This window comes from Lipomyces oligophaga, assembly GCF_038497815.1.
Source record: "Lipomyces oligophaga strain CBS 7107 unplaced genomic scaffold V1516scaffold_2, whole genome shotgun sequence".
Taxonomy (NCBI): Eukaryota; Fungi; Ascomycota; class Lipomycetes; order Lipomycetales; family Lipomycetaceae; genus Lipomyces; species [Lipomyces] oligophaga.
The window spans coordinates 423,097-439,110 of NW_027117786.1; the positions used below are offsets into that span (position 1 = coordinate 423,097).

Below are 16,014 nucleotides of genomic sequence, written 5' to 3' on the forward strand. Positions count from 1 at the left end.
AAACTGGAACAGGAACAAGAACATTCACGAGCACAAACACAGGGCGGATCCAGCCCAATACTAACGATGGTCGAGGCGAAGTGTGTGTGAGCGGCTCGGGATGCAGCCAGCCACAGTTGCTGGTTACCCAAAACGCCTCTAAAGCTGGATTTCATATTATTATCCGGATCTGCACTAATGAAGTATGCAAACTCAATATAATGAGTATAATGAAAAAATTATAATAATAAAAATCATAATCATAATGTACAACAGACCAAATCTAAAATGCGCATAAATGCAAATACCGCAAAAACAAAATAATCCAAATCAACCAATTCCTGCAATTTTCTAAACAACAGCACCGTCAAACCGAATATGCTCATATCGCCAGTCATTCCCTTCGTCAACTTCTCCTCCTGTATTACCTACAGTCGGATTGTCAACAGCTTCATTATTATCATTGTTATTACTGGCACTCAAGCCGTCCCGATTTCGCAGCAATTCTCGGATCTCCTGCTCCTCAGCCTCACGGCCTTCTTGGAGTTTCGCCTCAATCATAGCAAGCTTCTGCTGCCTTTTTTGATGCACTTTGCTCCCTGCCCAACTCTGTTGCAATTCCATCTCAGCCTCCTGCTCCAGGCGCGCACGCAAAACGTCATCCTGCTCGATTTGCTGAAAGGTATCTGTATCGCTGGGGAAAAATGCGGCTCGAAAAACGACAAGCACAATATCGAAAACAACCGCAACACCACAGCAAATTAGAAACGTGCTCCACCACGTCAAATCCTTTCCAAACGTTTCAATCAAGGTATCTTTCACAACATAGAGCGTGATCTTTTCTCCATATATCTGCGTCAAACATAATGTCCAGAAAAACCATCCCAAGGTCGAAATTAAAATTGCGCCGAGACTGAGAACTGTTCGATTATGCATTTCTGTAAAACACAATTTGATTGCAATTGCCGCAATGATTGCTGCGAAATTTAATGTTCCTGGAGGATATAGACCGTTGTCGCGAGGATACATCAGACCGTACACATACAGCATTGTAAAAGTCACTAGTACAGCTTGCGAACTAGCAACACACATCCAGCCAATAAATATCCGCAAACTAAAATGCTTATTCAGCCGACTAGTAGAGTACAATTCTGGCACTGCAACAAGCGTCTCGGGACTTAAGTCTTGCATAAAAATACCAATGCAAATTACCGGAAGCGAAGTGAAAAGAGTATTATACATGGTCAAGGAGATAGACTCGTATAATGATGTTCCTGAATACATGGTGTATCTCTGGAACATAGCTTGCGTGAGATAGAAAAAAAATTCCTTGTAGAACGTGGCCAGTACGTACTTGCTCAATCGCTGCATATAGTTAGCTTTGCGACCGAACTAACATAACATCATACTCACGACATAATTCCAACGGCCATGAACTAAAAGAAGCTTCAATAAAAATCTAAACTGACCAACTGAAAAATCAGAAGATCGAGCTGCCTGAAGACCTTCTCGACCAGCAATACCGATACCTACGTCGGCAGCCTGAATCATAGCAATATCATTCGCACCGTCGCCAATAGCAAGCGTAACTGAACCTTTTACTTTTGACCTAACAGATGTTACCAATAGCGCCTTTTGGGACGGCGACGCACGACAACAGATTACTGAGTTAGCCTTGACGCCTAGATCGATAAACATAGACATAAGAGTGACATCTCTTTCTATTTGTGCCAGCGTTGCACCATCAATCACGATAACACAGTGAGCAATATTATTTCCCACCAGCTCAAGCATCATTGCCGCCATTTTGGAGACCATATCCGCATCGTCAGATCGGAGAATTAGCACCGTCGAGTAATCGTGTATAAGTCTACACGAATGACCAATTGAGATTGCGGTTTCTCGCTTGTCGCCAGTCAACATCCAAAGCTTAATGCCAGCACGTCTGAGCTTCTCAATTGCCTCTGGAACTCCATTTTGAAGTTTATCTTCAATTGCAGTAGCACCTGTGAGTTCCAAGTTACTCTCTATGAGCTCACCAGCAGCCTCAATTTTAGCAGTACGATCATCAATACTCGTGGTTGCATCTGAGTAAATCTTTGCCCATTGCTTATACTCATCTTCCGAAAGAAATCTGTGTGCATATACCAGAGTGCGAAGACCCTCCGTAGCAAACTCATCAATATGATTCAGCGTTCGCTTGAATACCTCGGCCGTGTCATGTACAACATTCTCATCAACCATAGTCTCAAGAATCGCCATATCAGGCTCGACAAACGGCGACGAATGGGACATGGTAGAGGAAGAAACTGGCACTTCGACTGAGATCCTAGGTGCTCGTACAATCTCGGCATCCGGATCGCGGGATGCTAAAAATCCATCTAAAGAGTTAAGACCGTTATCACGCGACATACGTGGCGCTGAAAAACCGGGACCAGAGCTTGACGGTCCTGCAAACGCACTACTGGTGGATTCTCGAACTAAAGGACTATTATGCTCCGTCGACACTCGAATGGCCATTGCACGAGAAGCTTCCATATTCCGACGAATAGTCACCTTGCGTTGAACCTCAACTTTAGTAGATTCCGCCAATTTCGCAGATGCAAGACGATCAAAGACGATCGTATCAGCACCCTTGCACAACAAGCAGATGCGACCATCAGGTAGTTTGAGAATAATCGACATACGCTTTCGATTAGACGAAAACTCGATTGTATTGAGAATCTCATAAGACTGAACTAAGGGCTCTGCGTCATAGCCACGAGGATATGTCCGGACTGTAATGGATGAAAACTGACGATCAATAACAACAAAGCCTAAGTCTCTTGCTGCTCGAACAAGAGCCAGCTCATCAGGAGAAGATGATTGATAATTAATTTCCGAATCTCCGCCATCGCGTGATTCTACAGCATTATCCTCTTCAGCTTCTCCGTTCTCGCGATCAATATCTTCCGATAGATCTGGTTGACAGCCATGGCACAGTGCGATGGCCAGCAAAAAAAAGATAGCGCTGCGAGAAAATGGCGTATTCGGTTTGAGTTGGAGATATTCCAGTAGCTCCTTGGTAGAGCGAGTCACATGCTGTATAGAATTACTTGGAACCGGGTGACCACTAGTACGCGTAGTGCTCGCACGAGTGAGTCCTGTTGAAATTCTAGACGGACGTCCATAGACAGAGGATCTCCAATGAGGACGCGACATTCTGCTCGGAGCGACACTCAGAGAGGAGAAACTTTCACGAATGGTTTCGGTCCTGCGGAACGCATTAGGAAGATTTGTGGATTTTCTACCTAACGGTCTGATCTGGGAAGTTTCAGAGGGAGCAAAAGACACAGTCGTTGGTGTTCTCTTATGACTATTTAAAGTAGACGACTTTTTAACGACGCCCGATTCCTTTAGCCTTCTCATTTCCTCTTGAAAAAACTCCTGCTGAACATCCAAATCATGAAGCCAAGAATGTCCTGCGACAGATATCTTTCGGAAAACCATTACATTATCAGTTAGAGTGCCAGTTTTATCGGAAAATATATACGAAATCTGACCGAGCTCTTCATTGATAGACGAAGTATGTGGCTCACAACGAGTCTCAGTAGGTTCATAGTACATGTCAATATCCCAGCCAATCATAATGCGCTGACCAATTTTCACGATTTCCATTGAGACATATAATGACAATGGAATGAGAGTGTTGAACATGATAATAAAACCAATGATGAGATTAGACAACGGAATGTCATCCGACGGCAGATACCAAGGTTCCTGAGCGTAGCCATTGTTCACCCAGAATCGCTCCATAAGCGTACAGAAAGCTGAAATAAAACATACGAAGAGGACCATGAAAACAATAATTTTGTTTATGCGGCCTTGTAGACGAGGGGTCTTTACTCTAGGTGCCTGAGTTGCATTCATACGGATTTTTGTCTCCTGACCTGTAAAGACGGCAAATCCAATAACACGAGGAGTATTTCGAATAATACAACCCCTGTAAATAATATTGTCGTTAGATAAAGACAATTTCTCACCATCGACAGTGACGTTGCCTTCAAAATTGTATAGGTCAGTGTTAGGATCCTCAACAACAAATTCAACAGGCGGGTCGACAGCAGCCAATGCTTCGTCGGTACATGCAATTTCAGCCAAAGCAGGTAAGGCAACCTTACTCTTGAGATTTGTCTCTCCATCAAGCGCTGCGGTCTCTACATAAGCCTGATCACCCATTCCATTACCATGTAAAACAATCAAATCACAGGGGACCCAGTCATTTCGCTCGAGGCGAACAATATCACCGACCCTGATATCTTGCCAACGAGTCGAGCGCCAATCAATAGTAGGCTGCCCATCTTCTTTATAACCCAAATGGCCCACAAACGCTTCTTTCAGATTTTCCGATTTATCTTGACGATGTCGTTGCCAATCGTCGAAACCCTCACGAGCCATGGCAATGAAAGTAAAAACCATAAACGTAGCAAACGAGTTGTAAGTGCCAGTAGTGGAAAAGTTGGGGATCATCTGCAAAATGGAGACAATCAGAAAGTAACTGCAAAATTAGGAACCGAAAAGAGATTGGAATGCGACAAAAAGTACTTACACATTAGCCAGTCTTAAAAACTGAGCAATTAGTAATAACGGAAGAGCGTTATACCGATTATAGACTGAAGAAACAATGATATTCGAGACATACGGACGGAGAGTTCGCTCATCAACAAATAAAGCCTTTGGAGCTCGGAGATCATAAGGAACCTGACGTCCTGCTATTGAAGGAGGAATCTGATTGCGATTAAATACCCAGTCCGAAAGTCTTCGATAGAATGACGAAATACGTGGAGATTGAAGCCGTCGCTTGGCGGAGTTCCAAGCAGAATAATGCTCGAGCTGGCGCTGACCAATACTGATTTGATTGTCAAGAGAATCTAAGTAGAAACTTTTGCGAGGATCGTCAAGGTCATCAACGGTATGTTTGCGCGTAATGGTTTCACCTGAATCTTCATAGGGAGGAGCGTGAAAAGAAGGATCTATTGACAGATTGGAGACGTAAGTGGTGTCGTCTGGAAATGATTCCGGTGTAGCGAGATCTACTTGATCTACAGGGCTATGTGGCCCCGTAGCTCCATATGGTAAATTATCGGTGAGCTCAATGGGTGAATCGCCGTGAGTTCCAACTATTGTGCGATTAAAAAGCTGAGTTCGTAGAGAAAGTCCTCGGTTTCGTCTGCGAACAGGCTGTGAGTTGGGAGAACTGCTAGGATCCAAAGCTGAAGGAAGAGGCTCGGCTGGGGCCGTGATCGAAACGGCGGACGGACTGGTAGTGAATGGGTCGGAGGGCATTTCAGGAATTCGCGGGAATGAAGCAGGGGGAAGAGGAAGATGCCAGGCTGGCGGTGAGGACAGGGAGGGAGAACCAGTAGCGGAATGGGAAGGAGAAGAGTTGTTGATGGTAGGACTGGACAGGGCTATAGAAGAAACATAGGAGGGCGACGAAGGAGAGGGAGAGGGAGAAGGAGATGGAGAATTAGAGTGCAAACTGGACAGAGAATGAGCCGAGAAATTAGAACGTGCGGACGCAAAGGGCTGGGGAGGAGATATCGTGGATTGCACTTGATTGTCTGAAGGAGTCTGAACGGCAGAGGAGACGCGTAATGGGTCGAGATCAGCCAAATCCGCCAAGGAGAGAGAACGCTGCGGGGGATGATCTGCCAGAGGAGGACGATGGCCAGAAACGGCGGACACTCGATCCAGCGAGGGTGGATAGTCTATCGAAACTCTTGCAGGAGGCAGAGAGGCAGTTGGCGAACTGAACGGATTGTTGGAGTTGTGAGATCGTCTGACGGAGGAGGACGTGGACGAGAAGCGCTCGGTAGGCGATCGAGTCGGAGACGTAGACGAGGACGAGGACGTGGACGAGGATGTGGACGGGAGAACCATAGAAACTAGCTGCGATTTCCGATCAGACAGCGAAGAGCCAGAGTCGGGAGATAAGGCGAGCGGGGAGTGCAGAATCTGGTTCAAGACCGGCTAAAAAAGAAGGAGGGACACAACAAACAATAGGGACACAAAGGCGCGCGTTCGGTAGTCGTAATCCAGAGTAATAGAGCCTGTCTTCTCGAGAGCTGTGATTGAACGAACTGCGAACTGCGAAGGAGGGAGCGACAAAGCAGACAAAGAGCAAGCAGTTCTGCAAAGTTCGGCAACAACAAAGCTGAGCGAATCAGTAGAAGGCGAAGCAAGTTCGCAGCGGGAGGTGGGGGAAGTGCCAACTAGGGCTGCCGAAATGAAGGACAACTCGAGAGGCGCAATGGGAGAGCGACATGCTGGGTGGGAAGTACGAAGTTCGAGGAAAAGCAGGTCACAGAGGCCGCGCGAGGATGAGAGCATGTGGCGGTGCAGTGCAAATGAGCTCAGATTGCTAGTCTGGGGGGTGCACATGTGCACCAAGACACAGCGAGAATAGGGAGCATTGAATAAGGGGCGGCTTGGATCCGATGTGTCTCCGCCGTGACTATTGGCGTGGCAGCACTAGGGCGCAGAGACTACTAAAGCCTACTTGATTCTTGGGCACATTGTCCTACACTGTCCCACCCAGCAAGCGGACTGCCGAGACGAGAAATGCATAGCCACACGCGGCTAGTCTAGCCCCAGACCTAGCCGCTTCGTCGGTAAGTTGCGACGATGGAGTTAGCAGAGTAGGTTGCGAGACAGAAGCGGGAGAGAAAAACGAGCAAACAAGATCACAGCAGTGTCCACGTTGAGTTCGACGGAGAAATGACCAGCCAGTGGAAAATAGCTCGATTACTCGTCAACGAATAAACGAGAGTGTACGCAGTGCAGAGGCCAAGTAATGTAGAGAAATGCCCGCAAGATAGAGAGAGATCTCTGTTCGCAAAGCTGCGCCAAACGACGGCGAAAACGACCGGGCTAGACGGACGTAAACGAAGAGATCGGTACGGCTATTGTCTCGTTTGTTAAATGCGAGGCGTCTGTCGCTCCAGCCCGACCATCTACTTTTGACCAACTACTGGCTCCTATCTATCTGCTCTTAAGGCGGTACTAGACGACCTCGTCCGGTTCAATCTCGGTACACGAGAGCAGTTGTTGTGGCAGCTCTACAAACCACGCAGAGTGCACCATCAGCAGTTCTTGCTGGCCGATTGGGTTCCATAAGTCCAGGATCCCAGCTCAGCATGCGAACATCGTCAAGACCAAAAAACTCAAGATCACTAATATCTCAGATCCGCTAAACAGACATAGATAAAAATCATGCCTTATTTTTAGAAACCCCGTCGGCTACAACGGATCCAAGATCCAGCTTGTACGTTTTTCTACATATTCTAAACCACCGCAAATTATTAAAAAAAATACGCGCGGGAATACTCCAGTACTGCCAAATCCAGTAACTGCGAGACACCTGCCGACTGATCATCTCTACGTCTATCTCCGCACAAGCACCCAGAGATCAGAACCCTCGAATCACTCTTCCCAATAGTGCTTACCGGACTTTGGGATTTGTACGAATTACTTGTCGTGGACTCTAAATGGCGCGAGCACTGGCACGCGGCCGCGCGCAAGTGCACACGCTGGAATTTTGGGCTGTTTTCGAAGAGAAGCAAGCACATTTTCTCGAGTATCTGTCCCTTTCTAACGGAATTTAGTGATTCCGAAAAGGTTTTCTAAACCAAATTTGCCTCATCGCCATTTGTGCTCTTTCCTCCGAGACCTTCAACAGTCGTGCGCAAGAGTACGCTACCGACCAGACTACAGATCATCCCACTATAATAAATAAATCCTACTCTATTTAGGCACCAAGTCCGCTAGTTTCAGGGCCGAACACCATGCTTGTCCATCCCAACAATCCACACTATCCTATTCAGGCTTCTCTGCGATGCTCTGCTACTCCGTCTTTTGCTTCTCTTCATCTACACAAGTGATAATCCCATTTTCCGTCTTCTGTCTGCGGCCTAGTGCCGTGTGCTGTCTTCTTCTCTCATCATAAGCTTCTAGTGCTGTCCTCTTACCGTATCAAAATTTCCAGAAGCGGCTCGGCCCCAGACGCCGTAAGCAGCGTTTAGGGACCCCTTATAACTTAGCAGGCCTGTATGCTTTAAAGTTACAACCGGCCTACCGAAGAGCGAGCACTTTTGTGCTGACTTTCGCACTCTTCGAGATTTTCTTTTCTTCTGCACATCGGCAAGGCCGCGCGTCTAGAGCAGAGAAGTCGTCGTCGATGCAGGTCTTCAGTAGAAGAAAAAAACTTGTACAGATAGAAATAAGCCTTTGCAGACGGCCACTGCGAACTCGATATTAGCTCCTCGGTCCCTTGCTCGTATTCCCCTGAAGTCGTAATGACCGATGTTTAACGTAGACTTTTAACTGCGTTTCCTCTCTGCTTACTCTGACAGCACAGAGAAGCCACTGGTGGAACGCACTACTGATGCCTCAGCGAGCCTTGTTCCACATTCAAACACAGGCTGTTTACCAATACAGTACACATGGCTGAGTTTACATGCCGACGGGACGAGATTTCTCAAACAAAAAATCATGGCCCATCCGGGTTGATCCCGTATTGTTCCGGACAGCTTACGCCAGTTACAAAGCTAAGTATCTGACGAATAGCTGAAAACGAGAGTGCTCTTCCCGCACGATCGTCGAAACAAAAAAAAAACAATTGCTCAAACTCTAACGCCTTCACGCGTCGCCGTCTGTGCCGGACTCGACACTGGTCCCATCCATCCCAAGCTGCCTGCTAGTTTTAACCTACGTCCCAGCGGCACTTTTTATTACAGCTTTACGTAGCCCAGCTATTTTCTCTCGCACCGTCTTCATTCGTCCGTTCTCTTTATTTTTGCATAACTTGCGCCCCCGCTCGGTTTTTGAGTGTTTTTATATCCCTACTTTACCGGATCTCCTGGCTCGTTCCTTTGTTTTCTCCTTCGAGTACTCTTCTCCTTCTCGTTAATCTCATCACATTCCTGGTCATCTTCTGTTTCCGAGACGCCTAATTATTTTGTCATCACTGCCAATTAATATCGCAATTGCGTAGAAACGCAAAAAAAATTGGCTCCCTTCTTTCCTTTCTTATTCATATCTATCTCATTTACAGCATAATTGTCTAAAATCAAAATGGCTCCGTCGTTCTTACGCCGATCATCTACCAAACAGCAGAGTGCGAATGGTGTGCCTGATGCACTGCGCTCGGGATCGATCAAGATCTCTCCCGAAGAGCGTGAACGCATGAAGCAACGCACTGCCAATATTGCAGATCCCATTCTGTCAGCAATGACTGAGGAGCAGCCTTTTCAAGTAGTCAACAATCACGCTGGAGATACTTCTGTTTCACCCGAGTTACATGTCCGTGATATTTTTGGAAGTCCTATCGAGGACCCTGATCTTTCGAACCCTACGCGTCACCGCTCAGAGCGACCTCTCGATACGATTCGCGGATTCGAATTTGCTGCTACCGGTGACAAGCATATCAAAGAACAGATTTTTCGTGAACGTCTTCCTTGGGAAGGCCGCCGATACACGCCGCCTGCGAATAACAATAATGGAGGTCAGAATGGCACTGGTGGATACGCAAATGGATATTCTGGCAATGGCAACGAGAACGACCAGCAGGCATATGATGATTACGGTAATCCAATCCAGTCCGAAAACACGGCACCGGCTCGTACGCCGATCCAGCTCGGCAACGCTGGCGCTGACGTCGACTACTCGCCAGCACCTCCTGCGAAAGAGAAGAAGAAACGTGGACTTTTTGGTCGCAAGAAGAAAGATTAGTCCAAAGATTTGAACTATTTCTGACTATTTCGTATTTTACTTATTTCGCAGTCCATTCCACTCTACTACCCTTTCTGTCTCCCTTTCATGCTCACCGTTCATCGTTTCGTCCTTGTATAACTATTCTATTCATTGTACCTGCACCAACTGATCCGCCCGTTGAATCTTGACCACCTTATATTTACGAACTATTTGATGCTTGGAGTTGATTGGTTGTCTTTTTCTTTATAGTTGTCGTACTTTACATTGCTAATTTTTCCTTTCACCATTTGTCGTTGCCTTTGTTTCAGCTTTTATACATACTTAGTTTTGATCCATAATGAGCTGAAACCTAATCCAAAATCGTATGGTGATCTACGCGCAGATATCTGAGAAATGAGAACAAACCTAAAAAATCCATATTTACCATAATGTGATATTAAAGTATAATAAATTCAAATTAAACACAATAGTTAACCAAAGACAAAAACAAACACCATGGTCTCTAGTGACATATAATGCATCGATAACCTTCCCCAATCTTCCTCCCATTTCCTAACCAACTCTCCGTGACGCTAGCAACACTTCCGCTCAAGATTTTCTCGAGACAGTTACGGTGATAGACATGTTTACATTTGAACATTACCAGTGAGTCAAGCTCTTCTTTCGAGCTAAAATTGATCGTACGCGATCGTAGTCTGTTTTTGTCGTCGACGTCGACCCAGGCCGTTCGATAATCGGACTCGTGTGCAGCCGGCCCGGTGTCCAAGACCGCTTCCGGAGTTTGCTGCACATTCACATTGTTCGAGGTGGAAGCCGAGCCTCCAGCATCAGTGAGGGAAAGGGACATCGAACCCATTCGTTCACGATGGTGCGGGGCTGGCGCTGCAGCTCCCCCATAATGATGAACATGTGTCCGATGGGAACTCTGCTTGGGCGCTCGAAGTTTGGTAATCAATACAGGGCGGCCATTTGCACTTGTTGATAAAACTTCGTTTCCTGAACCGGCAAAACCTTCAACCTCTGTAAATCCCGATTCTTCGACTGCACTATTTGAGTAGTGAGGCTTGCCCTTACTGCTATTGCTGCTACTCGCGCCTCCGTTGCGCTCCAGGCTGGACTCGCTTCGAACTCGAATGCCATCACTCGATACAGACCGGCCAAGACTGTTTGGAGGTGACAAAACCCTACCGGGTCGATATTCGTCTTCTAATTTGTCATGATCTGTAACGTCGTTAACTGCAGTCCCAACAATCCCTCGAAACCTGGCCTGTCGTCTCTTCTCGCAGTTGATCAGCTTCCGGTCCCAAGCCTCGCTAACAGCTTGATTTACAACTGACTCGCCCCATATTTTCTTTCCGCATACTTCGCAGATTGGATTACTAACACGCCATCCCTGCTGCCGCATACGATACACAGATGCAACGTGTACCATCAAATCTTTACTCAGCAGTCGATTCGTCAGAGAAAGGAGCTGTCTTTCGTAAATATACGCTTCAAAGATATTCGCTAAGACATTTCGCAAATCCACAACAGACGGCGATGCAGCCGCTGTTCGGGCCAAAAACACCTCCAAAACTCGTAAAAACGACGTTGATCCACCAGGGGCGATACCACCCCCACTAGTAAGCGCTGAGACATTTTTCGAGGATAGCACTCTAGTAGTCGATGTGGCAGCCAAGAGAGATGAAAATACATCTTGCACAAGTCTTCGAAGAAATAGTAGCGTTTTGGTTGGTGAATCGTATGATACAGACCGACTAGCACGCTCGAAAACCGTGATATCTGGAAATAGTGTCGTCGAAACCTCCCTTGTGAGTGTTACTACGGAGTCAATCAAATCCAGCCAGATTTGTTCCGTTTCTGAAAGATCTTCATCACTATTTGCGGTAGTTATGGCACTTGTAGAGCTAGGCTTCTTCGCGCGTTCTGTACAAAGACGAGTACCAAGAATAGCATAATGCTGTAATGCTCGCTCAACATCGGCCAATTTTTTCTCATCGACGTGAACCCACCGCGGACCTCGGTTCTTAGTCCTTCCACGTGAAACAGTATCAGGATACAACATGAGTAACTTTTCGGTCAAATATTTTAGATGCGCGGCTAGTCTTCGGATAGCTTCAACGTATTGACCCTCACTCCGTAACAAGAATATCTCACCATCAATCACACCAGCCAACTCAAGCGCCGACAAAACTTTACTTAACCTCAGATCGCCTTTTTGGAGATATCGCAAAAACTGAATGACCTTGCTCTTATCAAACTCACACAATAACGTAACATATGTTTCCCGTGCTTGCTGTGTATTCCACTTCGGTCGCATTCGTCTCGACATCGGTTGTCCTCCTTCTCGAAGAAGTCTTAATTCAGAAGAAAATAGCGCCTTTAAATACCGAAATTGCAAGTCACGTCGATCTTGTAACTTTTCGTAGAGACTAGAATGTAACTCAGGCATGAACCGCTCAACAACAGTCGCTGCTCGTCCAGCATCTGTAAGTACCAAATTGCGAAAATTCTGACTTATAGCTTGACAAACTTCTTTGCGTTGATCTTCCGTCAAATCGGATTGAGAAGACAAACAGCTCTCAATTGTATCAAAAACTTCTTCCGGCTCACCCGCAGCATGAGAGTCTTCAGAATCCTCAAAAAACACAGACACGAGCCTGGCATATAATTTTTCAGTCCGAAATAGCCAACGAAGAACTCGGAAATAACGGGCTTGAAAAAATATTTTCACTAGCTCCTCTAGATCTAACGGGCGATATATTGACAATAGATATTCGACACTGAGCTGGCAATCATCTGCAATTTCGGGTGATGGAGGTTTACATAATCGAAGTAAGACGCCATGCATCATCTCGTCCGACAAAGATATGAATTGTGCATATTTCGCAACGCTGCGGGCTATGAACATATCCAGATATATGGTCTCCTTGGAAGTGAACTCTGCACCAGAGAGAATTTCAAGTAAAATATTGATAATATACTGTCGGGTAAGCATCTGTCCAAAAATGATGTCGTCCGGTAAATCTTCTCGATTGTACTTCTCATCCAGTTCGTCATGTTCGCCATTTAGAAATGAGTTTTCAAATGCTTCATTCATAACCGCTACAAAAGCAGCCGCATCAAATTGTAGAAGTAGTCGTAAATAAGGGAAAGACCTTGTATTTAGCTTATCGTCTTTTTGGTCTGAAATCAGAATGGGCGATCCATGCTGTCGCGGCCAAGTAATTATCGATCCGAGGAACAGAAACCAATAAAGAAGCGACTTAGACGATTCTGCTTTTCCTGATTCTAACATGGATCCAGTTGGATATAATCGACCAGTGAAAATATATGAAAGATATGAATACACTTTAGCGATATTTTTACCAATTCGTGAAAGTTCATCTTCATTCCCTCCCAATGTGCTAGTTCCATCATCGTCTGCAACTGACTCATTCAAATTATCTTCTCTGACGACCTGCTTTTCGTCATCAATTGCTGCTTCTGCGAGCTCTTGCTTCTTAGCTAAGTCAAAATATTTAGTGATAAGCTTCAAAAAATCCGATAATGGAGAGATATAATCATCAAGCGCTTGATTCCAGACGTAGATTAAAGCATCATATAGTTCATATGTCCGACAGAGCATCGATACCTGATCAATATCAAGCGATCTGGTGTCTAAATGACAAATGATTTCCTCTAATCGATCGTTAAGAGCTAAATAGGCGTAGATATTAATCATTTCCTTCACAATAGGAGGAGGCAAAGAAATGATTCTTTCAGATAGAATATACCCTTCCAGTGTTTCAAAATAAATTCCACGCAAGTTGGCATTTTCAAAATACTCATACACCGAATCAAATAAAATGTCTAATGCATCGGCATCGAACAACGCTTCGAAACTTGCCTCTGCAATCATAGCAGTCTGTCGATAATGTGCGGTTACCTGTAGCTGTTCCAGTTCATCAGAAGTAGCATTAGAAACCACAGCAGAAACAGGAGTGGGAGGTGTACTACTACCACTGGGATCAAGAATAAACTTAAGTGCAGTTAACACACTCTCAATAAGTTTATCTCGAACTGCGTGATGCCGTTCATCTTCCGATTCTGGAAGGCCAATAGTAACCCGATCAGTCTCACCGTTATAATACTTTGTTACAAGTCGGATGGCTTCAGCGAACTTGTTTGCCTCCAGAAGAGAGTCCAGGCGCTCCTCCCAGCTCGATAGATGGCCTACGGCAAACTCATATGTTCCCTAAATTAATGTCAGATGAGATACAAAAAGAGCAAAAAAAGTGACTCACAAGAAGAAATATTCTTCCTTTGAATGTTTTGAAACTATTAAAAAAAGCATCCGGAATAGTGGCGTAATGCTCAGCACCTTGGCTATTGCGGATGACGAGCTCACTGAGTTGGGCTGAAAAATAATCATGATGCATAATCTGACGTGGAACTAAATCAACGACATCAGTAACTGACATAGTCACTTCGTTTAAAATTAACAGGCGTTGTGTGATAGTAACCATGACGATGATCTGAGATGTAAGCCATCGCAACGCAACGACTGCCTCATCAGCTTCATAAGTTTTGGCAGGAATAAAATCAATGTGATTAGCATTGATAGGAGGTGTAGAAGAAGGCGTCTGTGCCACTCCTTCCTTAATGCCTTTATTGATAGAGGATTGTGTAGATGTTGATTGGGAGACAAGATCAAGAATTGTAACCACATTAGACCAACAATAAGCTAATCGAGGATTTGAGGGGTGTATTCCATTCAATAAATTACTGGATTTCTTTGTTCCCTTTCTAGGTAAAGCAACAGCAGGAAACCAGTCCATACATCCGCTCAACCCCATTGTATCCGAAATCGTCTTTGGCCGTGGAATTTTTATCTGAGTTTGTGCGGTGGGGCTGGTTGATAAAACTACTAATATGTGAGGAGTCATCAAAGCAATAAGACCCCGGTTTTCCAAAGGATGTGGATTGATCCCCAATGGCATGGGAGCAAATGCAAGAACAGAGGTAGCTTTTCTTTGCCTGAAAGATTGCTCCTGTAGTTGACTGCGCGTTCCAAGAGATGGATATCGGCCTACTAACCGAGTTGTTTGTAGTTGCTTACCCACAATCTGCTGTAGACTGACGTGTAAAAAAGCCATTCCTTTATCATCTGCACTGGCAATAATGGAATGGCGCTTGCCCATGAATCCAATATGTAGAATCTTGGCTTGCTGCACATGCCCATCATGACGCGAATCAGGGTGTAGTGGATCGTACGGAGAAATATGAATCCGCGGAGCCATAGGACGTTTTATATGCCAGGAATAGATATGGCCATGTTCATGGCCGGATGCAATGTATGTATGGTCGTGGGAAAAACAGAGGGAGGTGACTGCTCCGGCGGGTGCAACTAAAAAGTGTAAGTGACAAACAGAGAATTGCGAGGAGTGCTAGTTACCATTAACATTCGAGCCCAGCGCGCACAGCATATTTTGATTGAAATCAAAGATCAAAATGTATCCTTTCGCGGTGCCCAAAGCAATGGTGCTAGAAATGGCGATACAAGTTGGCGCACCAAACTGTTGTTTGCCGATATCTGAGTAGATCTGGCTGGATAGCTTGCGAAGCTTTGTCCAACGTATGACTTCCCATGGTAAATTTCCTTGGTCATCCCCATTGAGACCCTCAAAGAGATCTTCAAAGTTGACTGATATGGAGGATATCCGAGATGAGTGCGCAAATGACCCAGACGGAGAGGACGACCGCAGCGAGAAAGCCGGGGATTCGTGCCGAGTGTGAAAACGTAGGTCGAATGGTCTTAATGGAGGAGAGGAGAGCAGAAAATCAGACGTCGAAGACATGACGACGGATTTCCGCTCCAGCGCGCGATATCTTCTGTAAAAGTAGAATGTGAGATGGTGTTTAATGTGGGAAAGGCTAGATATATTAATCTGTGGAACCGGGAGAAAATGGATCCTGCGGCCTTATCTAAGAAAGCAAGCAACTAATCATGGATAAGCGCCATTGACGGACATTTCCAGTCACTTTAAGCAAGATTTGGGAGCTGATTGAAACAGAGCTCCAAGCTGATCAATGGAATTTAGAGACAAAATAAGAGAAAGGTCACCGATTCCAGCTTGCTTAATCGGTCGCGAAAGGGCCAACTGCCGGGCCTGTTGTCCGCCCTAGCCCGGTACCCCTCGGGAGTGATAAACTGGGGATATTCGATCGGGTAATTATCTATCCAAATCCCGTAGATGGTAGTCCATAACTATCCGGCCAAGTCCCGCCACACTCGGTGAT

At 45.6% G+C, this 16,014-nt stretch overlaps 3 protein-coding genes across 3 annotated transcripts; 1 reads left to right on the top strand and 2 right to left on the bottom strand.

Annotated features, from left to right (window-relative positions):
* Nucleotides 1-29: 29 nt before the first annotated feature.
* V1516DRAFT_710316 (uncharacterized protein) lies at nt 30-6,265 on the bottom strand. The gene is made up of 3 exons (XM_066924242.1): nt 4,568-6,265; nt 1,393-4,516; nt 30-1,344 (listed from the first exon to the last, which is right to left on the bottom strand). The coding sequence occupies exons 1-3, from the start codon at nt 5,899-5,901 to the stop codon at nt 331-333; spliced, it is 5,472 nt and encodes a 1,823-aa protein (XP_066778717.1). The 5' UTR covers nt 5,902-6,265; the 3' UTR covers nt 30-330.
* A 2,828-nt stretch (nt 6,266-9,093) lies between these two features.
* Nucleotides 9,094-9,750, top strand: V1516DRAFT_620375 (uncharacterized protein; the record flags this gene model as incomplete). Its single annotated transcript, XM_066919481.1, has 1 exon — nt 9,094-9,750. The coding sequence occupies one exon, from the start codon at nt 9,094-9,096 to the stop codon at nt 9,748-9,750; it is 657 nt and encodes a 218-aa protein (XP_066778718.1).
* A 412-nt stretch (nt 9,751-10,162) lies between these two features.
* On the bottom strand, nt 10,163-16,014 carry V1516DRAFT_710318 (Golgi CORVET complex core vacuolar protein 8-domain-containing protein). The gene is made up of 3 exons (XM_066924243.1): nt 15,170-16,014; nt 14,019-15,121; nt 10,163-13,969 (listed from the first exon to the last, which is right to left on the bottom strand). Exons 1-3 carry the CDS (start codon nt 15,570-15,572, stop codon nt 10,235-10,237), a joined length of 5,241 nt encoding a protein of 1,746 aa, XP_066778719.1. The 5' UTR covers nt 15,573-16,014; the 3' UTR covers nt 10,163-10,234.

Coding starts and splice junctions, on each gene's coding strand:
- V1516DRAFT_710316 (XM_066924242.1), bottom strand. CDS start 5,901: ATGGTTCTCCCGTCCACATCCTCGTCCACGTCCTCGTCCTCGTCTACG. Junction 4,517..4,567: donor TTTTTAAGACTGGCTAATGT/GTAAGTACTTTT, acceptor CTAATTTTGCAG/TTACTTTCTGATTGTCTCCA. Junction 1,345..1,392: donor ATGGCCGTTGGAATTATGTC/GTGAGTATGATG, acceptor AACTATATGCAG/CGATTGAGCAAGTACGTACT.
- V1516DRAFT_710318 (XM_066924243.1), bottom strand. CDS start 15,572: ATGTCTTCGACGTCTGATTTTCTGCTCTCCTCTCCTCCATTAAGACCA. Junction 15,122..15,169: donor GCTGGGCTCGAATGTTAATG/GTAACTAGCACT, acceptor TACACTTTTTAG/TTGCACCCGCCGGAGCAGTC. Junction 13,970..14,018: donor AAGGAAGAATATTTCTTCTT/GTGAGTCACTTT, acceptor ACATTAATTTAG/GGAACATATGAGTTTGCCGT.